Source organism: Rhopilema esculentum, chromosome 8 (genome assembly GCF_057945365.1).
Source record: "Rhopilema esculentum isolate cy_ngs chromosome 8, ASM5794536v1, whole genome shotgun sequence".
In the NCBI taxonomy this organism is placed as follows: Eukaryota; Metazoa; Cnidaria; class Scyphozoa; order Rhizostomeae; family Rhizostomatidae; genus Rhopilema; species Rhopilema esculentum.
Genome location: NC_142822.1, coordinates 8887405 through 8907551, shown reverse-complemented (window position 1 = coordinate 8907551; position 20147 = coordinate 8887405). Strand labels below are relative to the sequence as shown.

The 20147-nt window shown below is 36.5% G+C and overlaps 1 protein-coding gene across 3 annotated transcripts; it reads right to left on the bottom strand.

The window, feature by feature from the left end:
- Nucleotides 1-5954: 5954 nt before the first annotated feature.
- LOC135694341 (major facilitator superfamily domain-containing protein 8) lies at nt 5955-17803 on the bottom strand. Of its 3 annotated transcripts, none has more exons than XM_065213029.2 (12): nt 17450-17803; nt 15281-15354; nt 14539-14654; nt 14004-14047; nt 12854-13097; nt 12480-12593; nt 12073-12243; nt 11385-11472; nt 10389-10523; nt 9650-9753; nt 8588-8784; nt 5956-7828 (listed from the first exon to the last, which is right to left on the bottom strand). In XM_065213029.2, exons 2-12 carry the CDS (start codon nt 15310-15312, stop codon nt 7616-7618), a joined length of 1458 nt encoding a protein of 485 aa, XP_065069101.2. In that variant the 5' UTR covers nt 15313-15354; nt 17450-17803; the 3' UTR covers nt 5956-7615. The 3 variants fall into 3 exon arrangements, with proteins under 3 accessions (XP_065069103.2, XP_065069101.2, XP_065069102.2); XM_065213030.2 differs by lacking the exon at nt 17450-17803 and adding an exon at nt 15756-17429; XM_065213031.2 differs by lacking the exon at nt 12073-12243 and having other exon boundaries at nt 5955-7828.
- Nucleotides 17804-20147: the final 2344 nt, after the last annotated feature.

Here is a 20147-nt window from a genome sequence, read left to right as displayed (position 1 = left end):
ATAACTGGAAACATTGATGTCATCTATAGCTGTCTTGAAGTTATTTAATGACTGACTTTGCCTGACGTAAGGAGGACGTTTCAGCAATATTTCTTTTCATGTTTTTGCTTAGCAGCGAAATTTTTTTGACGGCCAGGCACCATCTCAAGTCCTATATGGATAATAAAAGACCCACATAAACAATTTTCCTTCCGTCAGTATTAGCTTGACTCAAATTGTCATGGCAATCCAATGATAACGACGAAAAACTCCATTAAAAAAATTGGAGAAATTATCGGGATGGCGAACAGCTAGTATTCGCCTGATCCAGGGTGGCATTGCCACCCCATGCCACCCCTTGGCTACGGGCCTGGTAGCATCTCTATTTATCGACGTTTTGCTTGCTATAAGGATCCCATACGGTGGGGGAATATCCTAAAATTGGTCTTACTAGTGACGTTTAACAACTCTATTTTACAGCACGTGAGGAAGTCTCCATGTTTCTGCGCAAAAGACTCAAAGTGGTGTTTGACTTTGTGTATACGGCTTAAACTTGTTTGTTCCATTCCAATTTACCATTAAATTTTATGCCAAGGTCCTTTTTATCATCAGCTTTCTTGAGGGTATGCTCGCTCACTACGTATGACGTTTTTATGCCTGTCCTTTTTAGCAACTCTCAGCAGATCGCGGAGCGACATTGACCATTTTTTTGCCCACGATTGCAACCGATTAAGGTATTCTTGGAGAGTAAAGGCATTTTCATTGGTCATTAATGAATATAGTAAAGAGTAGGTCATTTATGAATAGAGTAAAGAGTAATGGTCCCAATACAGAACATTGTGGTACTCCAGATGCTACAGCAACCTCTTTGGATCTTGCACCCTCCGCTACCACTAACTGTAATTTATTTAACAAAAAGCTGGAGACCAATTGGTTTAGCTTGCCTCTGATGCCATACTGGTTCATCTTGTATAACAGCTTGTTATGAGATACAAATGTTTTTTGAAAATGCAGCAAAATATAATCGGTTTGATCGCCTGAGTCTAAAGATTTTGCTTTGTCATTTATGCACAAAATAAGTGAGGATTCACAAGATCTGTGTCTTCTAAAATCATTTTGTGCGTCTGATAATAAGTTTTCTAGATGTTCCATTTCTTTCGAACTAACAATGTGCTCCAAAACCTTGCAAGCTACACAAGTTAACGAAATTTGTCGGTAATTTCCAGGGTTTGACCTATCATCATATTTATACAAATGTGTGAAATTCGCTTTTGTCCAGTCACTTGGAACTTATCTTTGGTTTCTAGAAGCTTGGTATATTCTAGTAAGGACTGGAGCTATAGCATCAGCACACACTTTCAGCAAATGAGCTACTTCATCTGGACATGGTGCTTTGTTTGGGTCGAGGCCTTTCAATAACTTGTACACCCTCTTTGTCTTTGTTAATGCATGACATCTCGTTGATGATACTAATTCCTAAATGCGGAATTATGCTCTATTTAGTTGATGAACAACGCAAAAACTGACTCAAACTGCTTATTCAGGATTTTTGCTTTGGATTTGCTGTCAGTATTTGTTATGCCATCGTTAGCTCTCAAGGATGACACACCAACTGCATCACATTTTTTGCTTTTGATGTAGGACCAAAATTTTTTAGGTTTTGTATTTATTTCAGGACAGATAATGTTTGAAACATAGCTATTATGGGCTGTCCTGCACTCTAATTTCTGTAGCTTTCTAAGATTATGGTAGCATGACCAGGCTTTCTATTTGCAGATTTTTTTTGCCCTGTTAAATATATAGTCTTTGCTTTCTTTTAGAAAGACGTTTTATCTTTTGTTTATCCAGGGTTGGTGAAACGAGATGATGACATTTTCGATGGAGGATGTTTTTCAGCTATGTGTTTACAACAATTTATAAGTGACTGCCACATTTCTTCAACTGGTGTTGACTCTTGAACTCATCCATGATTTTTTTCACTGTATTCTTCCAATAAACCATTGATAACATTCAAATCAGCTCTTTTCCACAATAGAATTTTCCTCTTGGTAAACTTCTGCAAGGCTTTATATTTCTGTTGATGAATACTACTACATGATCACTTATTCAAGGGATTACTTCACATCTGTTCAGTAGTGAAGGGCGTTTTGTAAGGAAGCTGTCTAGGATGTTCATTTTTCGAGTCGGTGTGGCTACCATTTGTTGAAGTGATTTGTTCTAAAAAAAATGAGAAACTCTTCATTAATCTCTTTCGTAAACTGGTGGCTTTTTGTTAAGCAGCTATTCCAGTCTATATCAGGTAAATTCAAATAACCCCAAATCCATAAAATTGCATTTTTATTCCTTTTAGTCTTACTTTTAGCTTCTTCCCTCATTTGTTGAATATGCTCCAAGTCTGATTTTGGAGGCCTAAATAGAGATCAAATCAAGAAAGGATTTTTCCTTTTCTAGATATCGTGACCCATGCCTGATCTCCTGCTACTTTTTTATGGATGACCTCCATGTCCTTCCTCATAAAAATCAGGCTGAAAGATCTCACTATTCTTTATGGATGATTTTAACCCTGTTTTGGAAGCAATGACTGTATCAGGTTCAGTTGAGTCAATAAGATTTACAATATTTTCATTTTTACTCAGAATGCCTTGAAAGTTGGTGACAAGGTATCACCTTTGAATCTGCTGGACTTAGGACTTTCTGATATACAAGGTCCCTTTTTTTGTCTTTCTTAAGTTGATAGGTCTTGAGTGTGGGTGCAAACTTGGGTGCCACATCATTTTCATCATCTTTATAGAATTCTGATGTGTTCGGTGGTATTATGCCAGAACTGTTGAAGGATTCAGCAAAAGTTTCTGTAAAAAGACAAGATGAGAGGTTTGGGAACCACGGCAGATTTTTTTGGGCCAGGGTTAATGTTGATGTCTCCAAAAAGCATCAATATGGTTGTGATGAGCTTTAGGCTTGAGCGTGTTGACTTAGGCCTATTTATGACTTCTACATTTCTGCTTTTGTAAAATGAATATAAAGCTTGTACTTTTGCTTGATCAATCAACTGACTGTATTCTTTGGGCCTCCTGGCATTGTTTGAAAACTATTTTTCTGTTAATTGATTCAGAAATCATGCTAAAATTACAATAAGTTTTAGAGCTGTGAATTTCATGACCGCCATGTTGTCCAACAGCAACAGCCTTTCTTATTTTGTTAATATTTCAGTTCCAGGGCCTCCAATGAAGGGGGCCGGGGGTTTGTTTTCAAATGCGTTTGTTTTGATTTATGTCAGGAGTGCAATACCCTTTGGGTAAAATTTTAGGGTAACAATTTCTAGCACCCTGCAATCAACAATGCTTGCAAATTTCGATTTCAAAAAATTAGTTAATCAATGTAAGCAATAATATGTCAGACAACATGGATTTAATGTTTATAGCATTGCTAACTTTTAGCATTGATTTTAATGTTTAGGTTAGTAATGTTTATAGCATTGGTTTTCCCTGGAACATCAAGATCTAAATGTGCTTTAAGAGAACTATTTTTTCTAAAAATCCAAGTATTTAGAAAAATTCAAGGACCTCTAGGTTTTTCAATTCCAAAACCTTTGACGGTTTGAGATCAAGAAGTCAATCTATCATTAGATGTAGGAGGCAATTGAAAATCTGGGAGGGGGGGGGGGGAGGCAACATTTATTGCCATTATAGAGGCAAAAAGTGGCACCAACACCTCCGTGTCCGTGAGCTGCGAATAGGCACTTCAAACTGAAAAGCGGGAAAAAGTGCTCCCTGTATCCTCCGGTCGCTACATCAATGACCATATCAAAATCAAATTTATAGTAGTATTATAAGCCGCCCGGGCCTTAATATTAGGTTAGTTGAAACATAGTTTGTTTATTTCCAATATCTTGGGTTATTTTCTCCTTTTCACAGCTGTATATTATTTCCACAAAATGATATTTCCTAATTTTTTTACTATCCTTTTCTTTCTATGCATTTTGCGTTTAATATTTGTTTTCCTTATTTTACGCTCCAAATGTAAGTGAAGGTTATTCTGAAGCATATTGCGAAATGCTAATCAAGCTGTTTTTTTACTAATCGTCTATTTAAAGTTTTCAAAAAAAATTTTAGTCTAGAGCTTTTGAATGCATATAAATATGTATATATGTAAGTTTTCAAGCGTCTTTTGTTGTCCCTGGAGCCATTTTGTGCAATGCACGTGAGCGGATTTTTGAGGAACAGGAAGACGAGGCCACTCAAAAATTGTGGTCACTACACATACGAGTACTAACAGGGATGTATATGAAGAGATGATAACGTGAAAGTGTTAGAAGGCCGAGAACTTGTTCTTGATGTGTAATTTGAAATAAATCAATGGAGACTGATGGAAACTTGCTATCTTCACTGAATTCTTCGAGTGTCAATGAGCGATTGAACTTAAAAGAAGTTATATCAAAACTAGAAGCATTTGCCGAGATAACTAGAACTTTGGATGAACTCATTCTGAATAAAGTTCTCAACTTGATTTTGTATAAGCATCAGAATCAACTTCGGCGGCAGAAATCATTTCAATATGCTAAGAAGGTCAAAAACATGTTTGGCCGGCTTCATTGTCCAAATCTCAATAAAATTATAATCGACTTGGTTTGCCATGTGGGTAAGTCTTGTCATTGCATTTGGAAGAAAGGTGATCCAACCTTCTGCGAGAAAATGAAGATAGATCTAGTTGAAGGATTGATCATTAAGTCAAAAATACTCACTGAATTGCTAAGGGCTTTGAAGAAAGGCCTGGAATGGTCTATTATAGATCTTAGTTCGAAAACTTTTAGCGCGTTCAACACATTTATTTTTGCACATCTATCACGTACCAGGACCGTGATGATAAAAGTCTTTCACTCACTTAATGAGCTACTCATTCCGCTGTCAAGTTATATTGACTATGAAGTTACCAATTATATGGAGGCTTTATCAAGATATGAGGATGATCTGTACTTTAAAAATGAGTTGACATTCTCTAATGGTTCTTCAGGAGCTCTACAACTGGAAACAATTAATTCTGGTGGAAATAAAGGAAACATAGTTGAGGATATCACTTCATTTGATACAGGAGTTGCTGTTTCTAGAAAAGAACTTTTATTAGATCCAAAGGTAGATAGTTTATTAGACAATAATGAAATGCATGCATCAAAAAATAAACCTAGCAGAAATGTGGCAAAGATTAAGAAACTATCAAAGAAAAGTAAAAAGAAACACAGGTTTCAATGCTACTGCTGGAAATGTAAAAATGAGAGGATACATTTTAAACAGCTTAGAGAAAGCTATTTTAAACAGCAAAAACAGAAGAAGCTGCTGAAAAGAAACCAAGTAAGAAGAGACACAAAGCAAAAGCAATCTTTCAAGGACAGAAAAGTGCCAGCTATTCATGAACTAGGTTTGGTAGAAACTTCATGTTTGAGCTACATAAAGGAGAACTCTCCAAAGGTTGGCATTCAAGATGATAACAAAGGTTTAAAGGTAGACACATCAAATCATAACAGCTCAAATTATGATGATATTGATGACATTTTCAGTGACCTTCACTAAAATTAATATTTGTGGGAGCTTAATGATTAAAAATGTATTCTATGTAGATTTCATTTTCAATTACATTGATGTTTTTTGCCAAAATTTAGATGTTGGGATAAAAAATAGGAGTTGATTAGAAATATTTCTCTAGATTGGAAGGTTTTCCAATATCTTTATTGTATAAGCTGATGACAGAAATCCACCTGACATATTGATACTGAAAAAATTTGGATCAAGTTCAAAAACCCACCTGTTAGTGAAAATTTGGATGTTGGCAGAGTTGTGTTACATAGCTCCTGTTTTTAAAATTTACAACTTGAAATGTAATCACAAATGTCTGATTTAATTTTCATTTCTGAACAAATTGCTTTGTTATTTGCCATGATATTTATGATTTGAAGTACACAACAATAACAGGATTTCCAAAGTTAGTGACAACCTAATTTACAAAGCATGAAGAAGACACAAAGCCCAAGATGAAGATTTAAACAAATTAGAATAAAAGAAGCAAAGCAGAAAAAAATAAAAGAAATGAAAATTAATCTTTGCCTTACATTTACATACATATTGGCTTAAGGCAGGATTTGTATTTGTTTATAGTATGCCATCCTGCTAAAATTGTTATGCTTCATTATAAGGCCCTTGTCTGTTTCATTTTTATATCCTTTCAAGTGCATTCCCATTTTTTTGTAATATTTTCATATACTTGCTTTAAATACTGTAAAATGGAGTTTAAGCAAGGAAATATTTAGACATGAATGAGCCTGGGGGTGGGGGTGATATTACCTTTACAGGACAAAAAGATGGTACGAGGGAGTGATTCCCCCCCTCACTTTTGTCAAAACATGGTCCACATCTTTTTTATAGAAATTGATGAAAATACACTGGGTAGGTGAAGGTCATTTTTCTTTAGGATTTGCTTATAAAGCAATTAAATGAGGAGAAAATGGTTTGATGTTATAGGTCTGGCCCATTACCTTCCCACTCTTCAGTGACTGGTGACTTGACTATCTTCTATCTATGCTTAGACCCTGAAATTTTTGCGAAATGATAGTTTATGCCAGATTAGCAAACTGCTTAAGTTTTCACAGTTATTTCAAATCATGATATTGCAATTTCGTGAATCTATAATCCAAGAAATATTTCAGCCCCCCCACTACCAACTGCCCCTCCTTCAAATTTCCTCTGGATCCGCCCCTGGAACAACTTGGTGCCAAGGCCAACCAGGCTTCGTTTTCTTATGGCCTGAGCCTGGCTCACAAGAAACGCGTTAAGGAAACACAAAAAATCTGCTCCTAAGTACATTGGCACTGCCAGGAAGAAATTTTTGAGAGAGGAACGATCGGCAGATTTTTTTCTGAAATACTTCTAAGTCACATTTTATTGATGATCCTGTCATGTCAAGAAACGCTAAGCATAAAGCTGTGATCGATATTTCATGTCAAAGGTATATTCTAATAAAGGCAAAGCACACTATACTTTGAAATTCTAGCCATAATTATAAATTCTACCAAAATCGTTTTGACCAGACTAGTTTGATACTATTTTCAAGTTTAGAGTAGTTTTTAATAGAAGCACTTTATTCCAATGATATGGTTATTTTAAAACTTGGCAAGAACTTTCTTATTTCATATCAACATTATAATAGATAAAATTTTGGGATAAAATGATTAGAGAATGCTTCAAAATATTGCCTTGGATTTTCATTCGGGTAAAAACCAATTTTAGATTCAGTCTCTTGCTATCCCTGGAAGACCAGATTTCTAAAATTGGTAATATTTTGGACCCGCCACTTTAAGTTACGTTTTGCTGGTGCCGAGATGAAACCTTACATCGTTTAGGAGGTAGTATAACCGTCTTCAGTTTTTAAAGATATCATGACAACTTCCAGAAAATAAGTATTGCATTTTGGAACCCAGTAAGGCAAATGGAAGACAATTTTTTCTTTTTCATATCTGGTGTTTGACATAGCTCTCTAAAGTTTGATATTTTTGAGACCCAAGTAAGTCAAATCTTTTATATAACCAATGCACAATTTAATTTCTAAAAAATAGAGACCCAAAAGTATTTTTATTTTTATTTTAATACTATCATTCATCAGCGATAGGTACTTTAACATATTCTTCGAATGGAACTAACTTTGTATAAAACCCTGCAAGCATCGTAGCAGTTATCAAGTTTACAATCGCTGCACAAAGAAACAATCCTCTCGGTCCAAAATGTGCATACAATGAAGTCGTTACCAGTGGTCCGACCAAATCTCCAAATGAGCCAGCACAGCTGAAAGAGGCCATGTACAAACCCTAATTAAAAAATAAACAGTTGAAATCAGTCAAAATTTCAAAATCAATGAGATACTTTGTAACCATGTAAGGATAAAGGGGCTCTAAAGTGATTTTGACATTTTCTTATCCTAATGTAAGTGCCCATTTACAAGATACTGCACGCTATCATACAATATTGGTCTGCATTTTTAAGGAACGGCTGAAGAATAGGGTATGAAATGAAGACTTGTGCAGTAACGTATTGAGGTGAATACTGTATGATATCATAACGTATTGGCCTTTAGTGTTCACGACGCTGCTGATAAATACGAATGGAATAAAGACGTACACATTAACTCATTGAGATGAAAGCGGTGTGATGTCATAACGTATTGGCCTTCAGGATCCTTCAGGATTCATGATGCCTCTGATAAATACGGTAATGAATAAAGACGTGCACGATTGAGACGAAAATAGTACGATTTCAAAGCGTATTGGCCATTCAGTAAGCATGATGCCGCTGATAAATATGGTATGAATTAAATACGCTCATCAATTTGGACTATAGAATCTGATATAATTTAGATACAGATAGTCAATGTGGCTATTTTTTGCCTTTCGATATTAGCACCATCATGCCTTTCTATTACTAGATCCCCCTGTGTCATTTTTTTTAGAAGTGGCCCGTCCCTGCTAATGCTGATAGCATGGTTCCTTGACCAATACATTTTGATGATACATTTGTTAGTGTTATAAAGAATAATCTTCTTGAATAAGACAAATATAGTGCTGTCTCACCTGTTTCCTTGGCCCAATTATTTTCGAGTATAGTAGATTGATGATAATCTGGGGCATAGCAAAACCGACGAATACAAAGAAAATCCCAATAGCAAATTGAATTGGGCGTATCTTGGGCGTGGTTTTGCACCAATTGTACTTGATTGGGCAACCAGGAGACAATACTATCTTTGAAACATTTCCAACAATAACTAGTTCTGAAAAGACAAACCAAAATTTATTAAGATCTACAAAAAAAAAGAACAAACGTTACAAAAATTCATATCGTAAAATGTAGCGCATGTGTTTGTTTAAAGTGGTAAGTAATTTCATAAGTTAACAAATAATAATATTATAGTAACTTCTTTGTAAAGAAACGAACAATGTAATGAAAGGTAAACACCAGGCAGAACATTTGATAAGACTGTAGCTAATAATTAGTAAACAGAAAATTCTCTAGAAATATCTTTATAACCGGACACAACAGACGTACGACAACGTGATTGTTTTATCTTTTTGCGCCAATTTATTGCCTAACCCTGTTGCTTTCTTATTATGTAGAAACTGTTGGATCTTAGCAGTAATTCATAGGGGGGGGGGGGGGGGGTTGCAGTGGACAGAGCCCCCTTCATGTCGAGATATACTTTATTAGGAAAGATCCTCACGCAGAATAGAACCAACTGTCAATCCTTTTATTCCAAACATTTTTGCAAATCGTGCTTTCCGTTGAGGGTATAATGCTTCTGGTATATCATTCTTTCCGTTCTCTGCTAATGTTGCATCGATGAAAACATTAACGTGGTCAAAAGTAGCCATACTTTTTCAACTAAAAGTCCACCTTGGGTCTCCCTTGGCTATTTTTTAGAAAATACCCCTTTCGGAGATAGATATTTTTGGATCAGCTATCCCAACCTGGATATTCCGTTTAAAATACCCATACATTTAGCTTGTTGAGCTTATCTTGGTCCGATCATGGTTTTGTATTAGGTTTTGGATTGGATCCTATCTAAGCACCTTTGATCGTATTCAAAAGTATTCTGGTCCAGTCCTCGTGTAAACAAGGATAAACCTCTGTGAACGCACCTTTCGTTTGAAGTTTATGGCGCTCATTTCCCCAAGGCAAAAGGATAACAAATGCCAGGAGCAAGACGAGGAACCCGAAAAAAAGAATGGTCCTTTCGCGAAATCTGGGAAAAGAGAAGAATATGTTAATATTGTTTTTTTTGAGTTCAGATTAATGCACATAACCAGTTGACTTTTTGTTGCCAATACACAAATTTAAGAAATTTCTTCTTAAATTTGTACTGTGTAAAATAACAATACCATTAGTTGGGTAATCCAATCCCCCTCAAGCAATACAGGTCTAAGCCATTTAAACAAATACCAGAAAGCCAACTGTAACATAAAGAATTTTGCTTCCGTAGCTTCAATCCAATCATATTTAAATTGTTCGTTGGGGGGAAGTAATTTCCCAAGTAGACTGCTTCTTGTCTTCTTGCCAACTAAAAATAAAAGACTTAAGTAAAATTGTTTTCAACTGTTTTAGTATGTCTCTATCTTTGAGGATTCTTTAAAGTTTGGTAATTGACATTTTTTGAATTCCTAGCCAAAGTAGGACGTCATAACTTGGGGAACGGGTCCCTAGTTTGACTTAAAAGGTTTCTTCGAAGGAAAAGGACCCCTTTTTCTGCGACATATTGCCACATCCCCCTTAGGTCCCTCCAATTTTGAAATACTTTTGACATCCCTGACAATCACCCATATATAAATAGTTTTTTGGAATTGGGCTAAGGAGTAAGAAAATAACTTAAAAATAAGGAACCTGTTTTGTATACGTCTGATGATGATGTAAGCTGCCAAGATGATTATACTTAATGAAGACAGGGCTGTCCCTGCGTACAGAACTGCTTCGTCTTTTCGCAGGGCAAATTCATCTCCAAGCAATGGACTTGTCACACTAGGGGTGATTGAAAAGAAAACAAATTACTTAAGAATATCAAACCAATACATTGAAAAACCAAAACTTTTTCATCCACGATCTAATTTGATAAACATTGACCCATGCATTATAGAGCAGTATCGATATGAATGATCGATATTAAGGTTGGAGCGTATGTTTCAAGTACTTGTCCTTTGACTGAAATAGCCTAGACTGTTTTCGTCTCAGAATTAAAGGCCGGTTAGATTCTGCGCCGGTGACCCCACAAGCCCCATGTGTAATCATCAATTGTTTGTAGGATCCACTGTCGATAGGATGCCCGGATACAGAAATAAAGCTGGTCGTGCTTTAAAACATGAGAAAGCCCAAATCTTTTGAGCCATAGATCAACATATCTTGAATGCATCTAACAAAAAGAGACGACATTTTAAACAACATTTGACGAATAAGGTTGTTTTGGAAGTTATTTACGTCAAAGGAATACTTTCCGATCTGTGTAAATAGACAGAGTTTGTTTCTCACTTGGAAATATTCTTCTCATCCTTTTTCTTTTCTTCATCTTTTACCAGCCTCTGCTTTAATTAATTTTGACAACCGACCCTCTTATTCATCTTCTATCCCCTTTTCTCCTTCACCGCCAATTTATATCTATATTTTTTCTATATGACCCACCCTCTTCTCTATACTTTCATATCCTTTCATTTTCTTTCACGATCTTTTTGCCTTTCTTTTTTCTTGTCACACCCATTCTCCCTCAAACCTCCTCTACCAACACATCCCCCTTTAGAAGTAGTAACATCGCTCGCACACCCAGTTCTTATGTCATTGCTTATGGTAAAATTTTCATTAAAATTTATTTGAAAATATACTTCAGCTTACGTTTCAATAATCGAAACATCATAATAAAGGACGAAAAAGGCTAATATTGTAACCAAAGCAGCACGCAGGTTCGGCTTTGGAAGATCGCCTAAAATCGAAACAAAGCATATACAAATAAATAGAAATATTTTGATGTCTAATTCAAACCAAGAAGATAACAACCCTGTGGTAAGTGAGTCCAGGCAGATGGTTTTGGGTTCTCGTTCAGTTTTAGCCCATCTTCTAGACTTCTGTATTTTGCCCCTTTATCATTAAGTGACCCACGTGGGCTCTGAATAAACACAACTAAAGAAGCTGGCTACCCTATCTATTTAATTTTCCAGTTAATAACTATTCATAACTTCGAGAAGCAGAAATACACTCTCTTTGTAGAGTTCCCTCTTGCATAAATCAGTTTTATTTGAAGAAAGAGTACAGAAATTCGATTTACCTTCACTCAACTCAGAAGTCTCCTTAAAAAAGAGATATACGGAAAAATTTATAATTTATTTCCCTTTTAATCTTTCACTATTTGAAAAAAATTATTGTGTGATGAAAGTGGACCTTTCTATACAGTTCCAGCATTTTGACCTGTTTTTGTCAAGGTTAACACAAGTAAATAAGAATATGGAAAGTTAGAAATATGAGTAGGTTTATATATTTGTGATAAACTGCGTTAAGTTTAGAGGAAGATGATATTAGATATTGCCTGTGCTGTCTTTCACATCAATGTTGTTTTCTTTGAACCAGATAAGAGTAATGAGTATTCTGAAAACTGCCATCACTATTCCGATCCATCCAGCAATGTTGAAAATGTCAATATTCACAAAAGAATAATGTAGGCCTTTACCCAACAAGGGTACGGCTACAGCTTGTAGAGCTGAAAAATGAGAAGCTCCGTAATAAGCTTTCTTGCCTCGATGGGCTGAGGCTGTTTAAATCGAAAGCTCCTAATTCAATTTATATATATATTCATCCCGTATCGCGAGTGAAAACAAAGATCCCTGTCAAATTGCAGTAGAAACAACATCGTTGCCTAAGTGAAATTTTTATTATATTCAAATTCGGTAGTTTACCCAAACAAAAAACATTCGCAGGAAAGTATGGTTTACCCACCTGGACCCATTGCAGATCCAAATTCTTCCAATGCAACTATGACTTTCAATGCATTGTTTTTCTCGTATTTTGCAGCTGACTGAGATACCACAGTGCGACAAACAGCTATATCTCCTGGAAAAATCAGTGTGATGTTTATCCGAACATCAGATGGGCAAGATAGGGAATGGTGAGGAGGAGGGCGGTTGAAAGATGAATTTTTGTGACGTGTGGCCTTCCATCAAAAACACTAATTGTTGGTTCGCTTTGGGATCAAGATAATGATAGCACAAATACCAATTCGCTATCCCACTTTAAGATGAAATCTCAGACTAGAGATTTTTAATACAAATCATTTAACTATCAAATATAAATATGAGTCCAGTAACATTTACCTGCTGAAAAACCGATAGTAAGCCTTGCAAATAGTATCAGCATTTTCCCATCGAAACCCGGATAGTTTTCAGCACACAGGTACAAGAAATGCCCAATAAAGCGAAGCGAAGCGCTTGCCAACAATGGCTCGATAGCTGGACGGTACTGGCACCAAGCACCAAACAAAATGGAACCAATAACCTGAAAAATGCCGTAGCCAGTAACTACCAAACCCAGAAACTGAGCATTGACTTCTTGGTCAACCTACAAATTGAAGCAGAAATGTGCTTACATGCTATCTCCCTCCTGTATGCCACGTCCTTCATTCCACAGTACGTTATATTCTATGTAGTACGTCCTAGATTCAACATGCATTCGTTGCTGTACCCGGTATGCAAGAGCCACAGAGAGTCAAAGGATGAAGAACAGAAAAAAAGAATTGCGAAGAAGAACGGGAGAGGAAAGGAGAGATGAGGCTAGGCCCTATATTCATTGTTCCTCTCCCAATCTCCTTCACATTTTCTTTCCCCAGTTCTTCATCCTTTGACTCTCTGAGGCTCTGGCACCCGGGATATCAAAAGGCGTTTACATTGTGAGAATGGGGAGGGGGAGGGGGGGGGGCATCACTATCAGTCGTTGATGGCAAGAAAAATTGTGAAAATATGACATTCTAGGAGTACCATCAAAAGGAGAGACTGGATGGCTTCGCCCCTAAACAACCATTTAATGCGCCTACTTGCTACCTAATAACTAGAAACCTTTTTGTCCCATGTGTTTAAAACCCCAACGGTCCCTGTTTGAGTAGCAGAGCAGAATCCTGCATGAATGTTCGGCAGCTTTTAGTCTTACAGTGATGTTTTGCATTTTGAAACCAGTATGAACTATCCTTGGGTACCAAAGCCCCAGAAAATGCAGGACATGACAATGTAAACTGATAAAAATAGAATATTCTTACACTAGATTTACATTTTGCATATCATAAAATTAACTTATTGAGACTCTGACACCCACTATGTAAAAACTATTACAATTCCAAAATTATTTGTTGATTAAGTCAATGTAGGCTGGAAAACAAATTATGAGCTAAGGAGGCTGTTCACATTCAGTCAGGCCCTTTGCAGCAATCTCTTCCATCAAATACAATAGATTGTGGAGAATGAGAAAAATTACCTTTTGCAGATAAGGCCAAATTGACGGTAAAATGATTGAAAATTCTAAAAAAGGAGAAATATAGTTGAAATATTTGTGCAAGGATAAGATGGAAGATTCAAAATTAATGTGCTGTTGAAGATTATATTATTGTGAACATGTGTCTAATTACATGCATGCAAGAAACCTAAATAGCAGCGACGTTTCAACCGGGACATGTGCCTCCGAAGTTTAACGATCTTTTTTCTTAGACATAGCACCCTTTCCCGCCCGTGTCAATCCATCTTTGTAGAGATTCCAATATCTCTGAATAGAAACGTCATATATCATTTGTAAGCAAAATGCAACATTTGATCAAAAGTAAGCAAATATCACCAACTAACAGATCAAAAAGACAGATTTGAAAACATATAGCTTTTTTTAAAAATTTCAAGCAGAGGTTTTCTAACAATATTTTGCAAGGATTAAATGTATGTATAATGGTAGCAATACTGACATGGTGTACAACAGTACTTCAACTTTTGATAAAATAATTTTACCCATTAATTTAATTTACCCATTGCACTGAGTGTCATAGTTAAATAAGTGATTCTTATTGTCCTCCATCTGGATTTGTACTCTTCAGGCGTCTCGTGTTGATCATCTTGTTTTGTTTCGTTTGCCACATTGTACCTGCAATACAATAACGTGTATCATACCGGGTAGAAATACATTTTACTGAATAGGTAACTTTCAATTCAGACTATGTTGCGCTGGAGAGATTATCCTGTAATTCGTCAGAGGGCTCAGTTTCACGTAGCACGTGACAGTGGAAATCAAAATAAGCCAATAGCAAACAAGGTGAGTTTTGATATTTGAGCCAATGGCGATGCCATAGGGCAGGCAGGTCAGGCTGAGCTACCTAATTTATCATTGTTCTTCCCAATCAAAAATTAAGAGAAATGGAGACTCATTGCTCTGCATCCCTCCCCTCCATCTTCGCCTCTTGACTTTGCAGGGGTAGAGCTATGTATCTCTCTTTTGAAACTCTGATTATGATAATGATTATGATCAATGTCTAGCTCTTGCGCCTGTGCAGCGTAAGACTTTCCACTCAGATGAGCTATATTAAGCGTTGCAGGCCTTTTAACTAGCAAAAAGTTTTCTCTAACATGTTTCTGAGAAGAGAACCAAGTCAAATAGTTGAAAATGAAAACACTTTTACAGTTTTTAGAATAGAAGAGCTGAGAAACAACAATCCTGATTTGCTGATCTGTAAACCATGATCCATAAATCTGCATTAAAAAGTATGAAATTACCTTGCCGCGTTAAGGAGCTTTTTCTTCTCCATATCTGAAATCTCTTTCTTTTTCAAATTTTCTTTTTAGTTATTCTACAAGAGGAAGAAACAGACGCTTTAGCCTAGAAAAAATTTGAATTTACTTCCTTTAATATGATGAAATTCTTTTTAATTATTCCAAAATCTTAGTACAGCCTCTAAGGGTGATTAGCTGTGTTCGAAGGGGGCTATAGTCCCCAAAAGACCTCATAGTATCAAAAAATCTTATAGTACCATGCCAATTATAATAAGGGCCTCTTTTTATGCAACATGACTTCAAAAGAAATACAATTTTACATCTCACTTTCTTTAGGCAGAGTACAATTGGCGGCTTATCTTTCGAATAGCATATTGAAACAAATTTTACAGTTGGAATAAACATAAGAATGAAAACACTTTAGAAGTCCATTAAATTGGGATCAGGCCAACGTTTATTTTTTTTGCAAAATACGTACAGTGTTTTGCTATGTTCATAACGTTTGATAGAAGCCTCGTTCTTTTTCATCTTTATTTGAAGACCTTTCTTTTCACTTCCCCCTTCAGAAGATTTTGAAGGGTTGCATCATTTTTCACAGTTTATGAGGTGTCATCCGCATGTCACAAGTTGTTTTTTTTGGCACCACCAACTTTCACAACTTTCATATACTCTCTTTCTCCCTCAGAATAACTTCACAGTATAGATTAAAAAGATGTGGGAATAGCACATATCCTTGTCTTACACCTTTCACAACTGATGTCGACTTGCTGGTCTCCCTCCGTCAATTCTGATGGCTGCATCCTGTTCCCATGATAAGTCCCTTATCAGTTGTGAATCCTATCCGTCAATATCTAATGCTTTCACAATTCTGAACAAATTCTTGATGTTTTACTTTATCAAATGCCAATGCATAACAAAGTGTAGACCCAACAAAGTGAAAAGAAAAATGCCGGTGTAATATGCGTTTTGGTACCATATGCAAAAGTGTAACATTGTTAAACGCAATGTGTTTCAGATCATGTGACTTCATCATTGTGCGATGTTTTGACACGTTTTTAAGAGTTTAATATTTACGCTTGTCAATCACGCAAAGTTTGGAGTCGCCATAAATGTTGTACTTTTTTTGCATAAACTTAACAAAGGAAATTACAGCACCGCTTCTTATTTGGATCCCTTTTATAAAAATAGTTCAATTGTTCTTTACATTCTGAACAATATGAACCAGAACATTCGATCGGTTCGCATGCTAAATTCCACTATTCGTTTTGGTACCCTATTGTATAAATGCTTGGGTACGTTGTTGCATAACAAAAATTGTTATGCGTTTGTGTACCCGGACCAAAATGCATAAGGTTACCGAAACGCATATGACACCGGCATAAGAGCTGATTTTCATTGATGAAGAAAACGATGAAGAATAATATCTTTTAGCTCATATTTTTTCTTTCGTTAAGGAAAACAGCATAAAGCGTTTGGAGACCTTAAAAGTCTGGCAAATTCATTCAAAAATAAATTCTAATTGCATTTTTCCTACCCTGGGTACCAGACTCACTATATATTTTATATAGTGAGTCTGGTACCCAGGGTACATTTTTCCTGAAAATGTTTAAAAAGTGACAATTTTGTAGCTTATTCTTCCCAGATAATGGTAAAAGTTCATAGGCCCCCCAAACGAACCCCGGATGTGTCGAACTTCCCGGTATAAGGAACAAAATGTCTGGCCTCTTGGATTCTGCCTAACAAACTAGTTAAAAATTCTCTAGGTATAACGAACCCCGGATATAACGAACAACAACTGGAACGGAAACTTTCCCCGAAATCGCAAGTTTGAAATTAACTTTGTAAATCTGCGTCGCTTTCCTACAATTATGAACATTGTTCAACTTCTTTCAACAGTTACAGAAAGGTTCACCTTCACAACACTCGCAAAGAAAAACTGTGGATATTATTTGCAATAATTTTGCAAGGATTGGGCGTCGATTCGGATTTTGAAACCCTTATCTTTGTTCGACCACTGGCTCCCTGCTAAGAATTTGCTGCATGTGGCCTGGGTAAATGCTTTTATGAAGGTCTAATAGATTACCATATTGCAACATAAACAATTTGAAACGACAGCTTGCTCTTGTAAAATCGATTAAAAGAGTTAAGAATATTGTCAATAAATAAACTTACCACCCTTAGAGGAACCAATATAGCCAGTAGCAATGCGATTGAAGAACAATCAAGCACAAACAGAAAAGGAAAATTGTTTCTAGCTAGACATTTCACGTAACAATGTATTTAACCAGCCAAAAAACCAAAAAGCAACCAAAAAAACGATTGTTTAAATGGCCAAAAAACTTTTGCATAGCAACGAGGCGTCCAGTGTATATCATCAAAGCCTTTTTGGAATTCTGCCTTTGTAGACATACATGATTCTGCGAAAGACTATCAATGCATGATATTTATTCACTTTTTTATAAATACTAATGCAGAATCCTTCCAGCAAGTACCGTATATCCCCGAATTAACCCCCTGGAGGCTTATTTATTTTTGTTATTTTTGAATGAAGGCCTATTCGAGGGAGGGGGACTTATACGAGGGGGGTGGGACTTAAAAAATTATCGTAGACATCAAAAGACATTATCAAAAGACCTTGTTTATTTTAGTAGGAATTTCTTTATGAGCATTAAATTTATTACTACCAAAAGTATGAATTTATTGTGGTAATTCAATAAAACGCCATATAGGTGTCCAATTGGAGGGGTCCAATTCGAGAATTTGCCATAGCAGTGGGGGCTTATTGGCAATTTTTAGTTCTAAGGTATGGGCTTATTCGAACGGGGGAGGGGGCTTTTTCGAGAGGGGGGGGGAATTGGCAATTCAAGGATTTACGGTGAATCAACAATTTTTTGAAGTCATGTTTAGAGTAGGAGTCATGTTTGGTCTTCAAAGAAGTCGTGTTTGGAACTTGTTTAAAGCAGTGACCTGTTCCCAATTTTTGCAAAGTCCACATCATTCCAACCATTTCAACAGGCAAACATAAAAAAGCTTCAAATGTGCAATCGAATGTTTTGAAATAAGTTATAAAGTTTCAACGATTTGCCGATTTTGAGTAAACTTGAGCAGCAATGAAGAGAAAGCAGAGATGCGGCAGTGACAAAAGAATTGAAAAAAGGAAAAAAGCGTTGAGCGCAGCCGCCTCAGCACCAGGGCAGAGATCACTGCTTGGTAAGTTTGGCAATCAGAATACTGGGAATTCAGCTGCAAAAACGAATCTTACCCAAGAAACTGTTTCAGCTCAACCGACTGACGAATTAGTGCAATTCCCGGTCGACAAGCAAAGCGAAATGGATGATGATCAACTTAAGAAATTCAGTACTAAAGATGACATTGTTTGGTACAGAAGTAAAAAGCTGAGCGTTAGCTGGCTACTTTTATCGGCAAGTTGTCTTGAAGTAAAAACTAAAATGAAAGACAAAAAATGTCGGCACTTGATGACATGCTCTTTATGTAAAGAATATGTGAACCAAGTGACATAGTTCTCTGCCAATGAACGTCTCCCTATGGCCTCTGGGATTCCAGTTGATGGAAAAGAACGATTGAAATGCGTCGTAGATCACTTGATGTCAAGGGCACACGAAGAAGCTAAAAGATTAAAAGCACACTATGAGTTGTGGAAAAATAAGCATCCATGGTATCCTGTGAGCATCCATGGATAAGGATCTTTGAAAAGTGCCAGAAAAACACTCTCGAGTTTCTTCTCAGGTTGCAGTGGATGCATACAACGACTGTAGAGCAGAGACACTGAGTGCAAGAAGCTGGCAATCGCGCTTGCTTTCCCATGAGCACAGCAACAACTTGGTTAACATTTTTGAATCGAAAGTATGGGATGCAGATTTTGAAGCATTTGAGAAATCAAGCTTTTATCATTATAGAGACCCAGTGACATATGCTGAAATGAGAAGCATTGTTGCAAAATTGCAAATTGAGAATGCAGCGACTGTTTTAAAGAAATGCCTGTGCTATTCAGCTCAAATTGATGGCAGTGCTGATAGACAACGAATTGATTCAAAGCTTGCAACAGCAAGATTTGTACCAAGCAATGTAAAAACAGTCCAAACTCTCTTTCTTTGAATTTCAAGCGGCGACAAGGGAGGAGCCGAAGGATTGCTAGATGCATTTTTTACATGTCTTCAGAACGTTGGTGTAGACACTAAAGCATGTGTCTCTCTGTGGTACACACCTATGTCCCGCCCAAGTCACAACATAGTGTTCCCACTTGCTTAAACCAGTTTTGTTTAAAAACAGCATACGGGATACAGACTCACCATCATACAGAAGCCTCTTGATTCAAAAGATTGAAACAAACCGAGAATATAGAAAAAAAATTTTCCATTTGTCTTTCACCATTTGCAAAAATTCCGTGCGTAATGAAAATTAGCACGTTATAGTCTTTAGAAAAAAATTAATACGGAAACTGAATGGGAAATATGAAATATCTCAAGATTTTGTAATATGCTGCATGATATTACAAGGAAAAGGATATGAGGTATTGCCTGTGCTGTCTTTCACATCAATGTTGTGTTCTTTGAACCAGATAAGAGTGATGAATGTTCTGAAAACTGTCGTCACTATTCCGATCCATCCAGCAATGTTGAAAATGTCAATATTCACAAAAGAATAATGTAGGCCTTTACCCAGCAGGGGCACGGCTACAGCTTGCAGAGCTGAAAAATAAAAAACTCCGGAATTAGCTTTCTCGCGTCGATGGGGCTGAGGCTGTTTAAATCGAAAGCTCCTAATTCAATATATATATATATCCCGTTTCTCGAATGAAAACTTAGATCCCTGTCAAATTGCAGGAATAACAACTTCGTTGCCTAAGTGA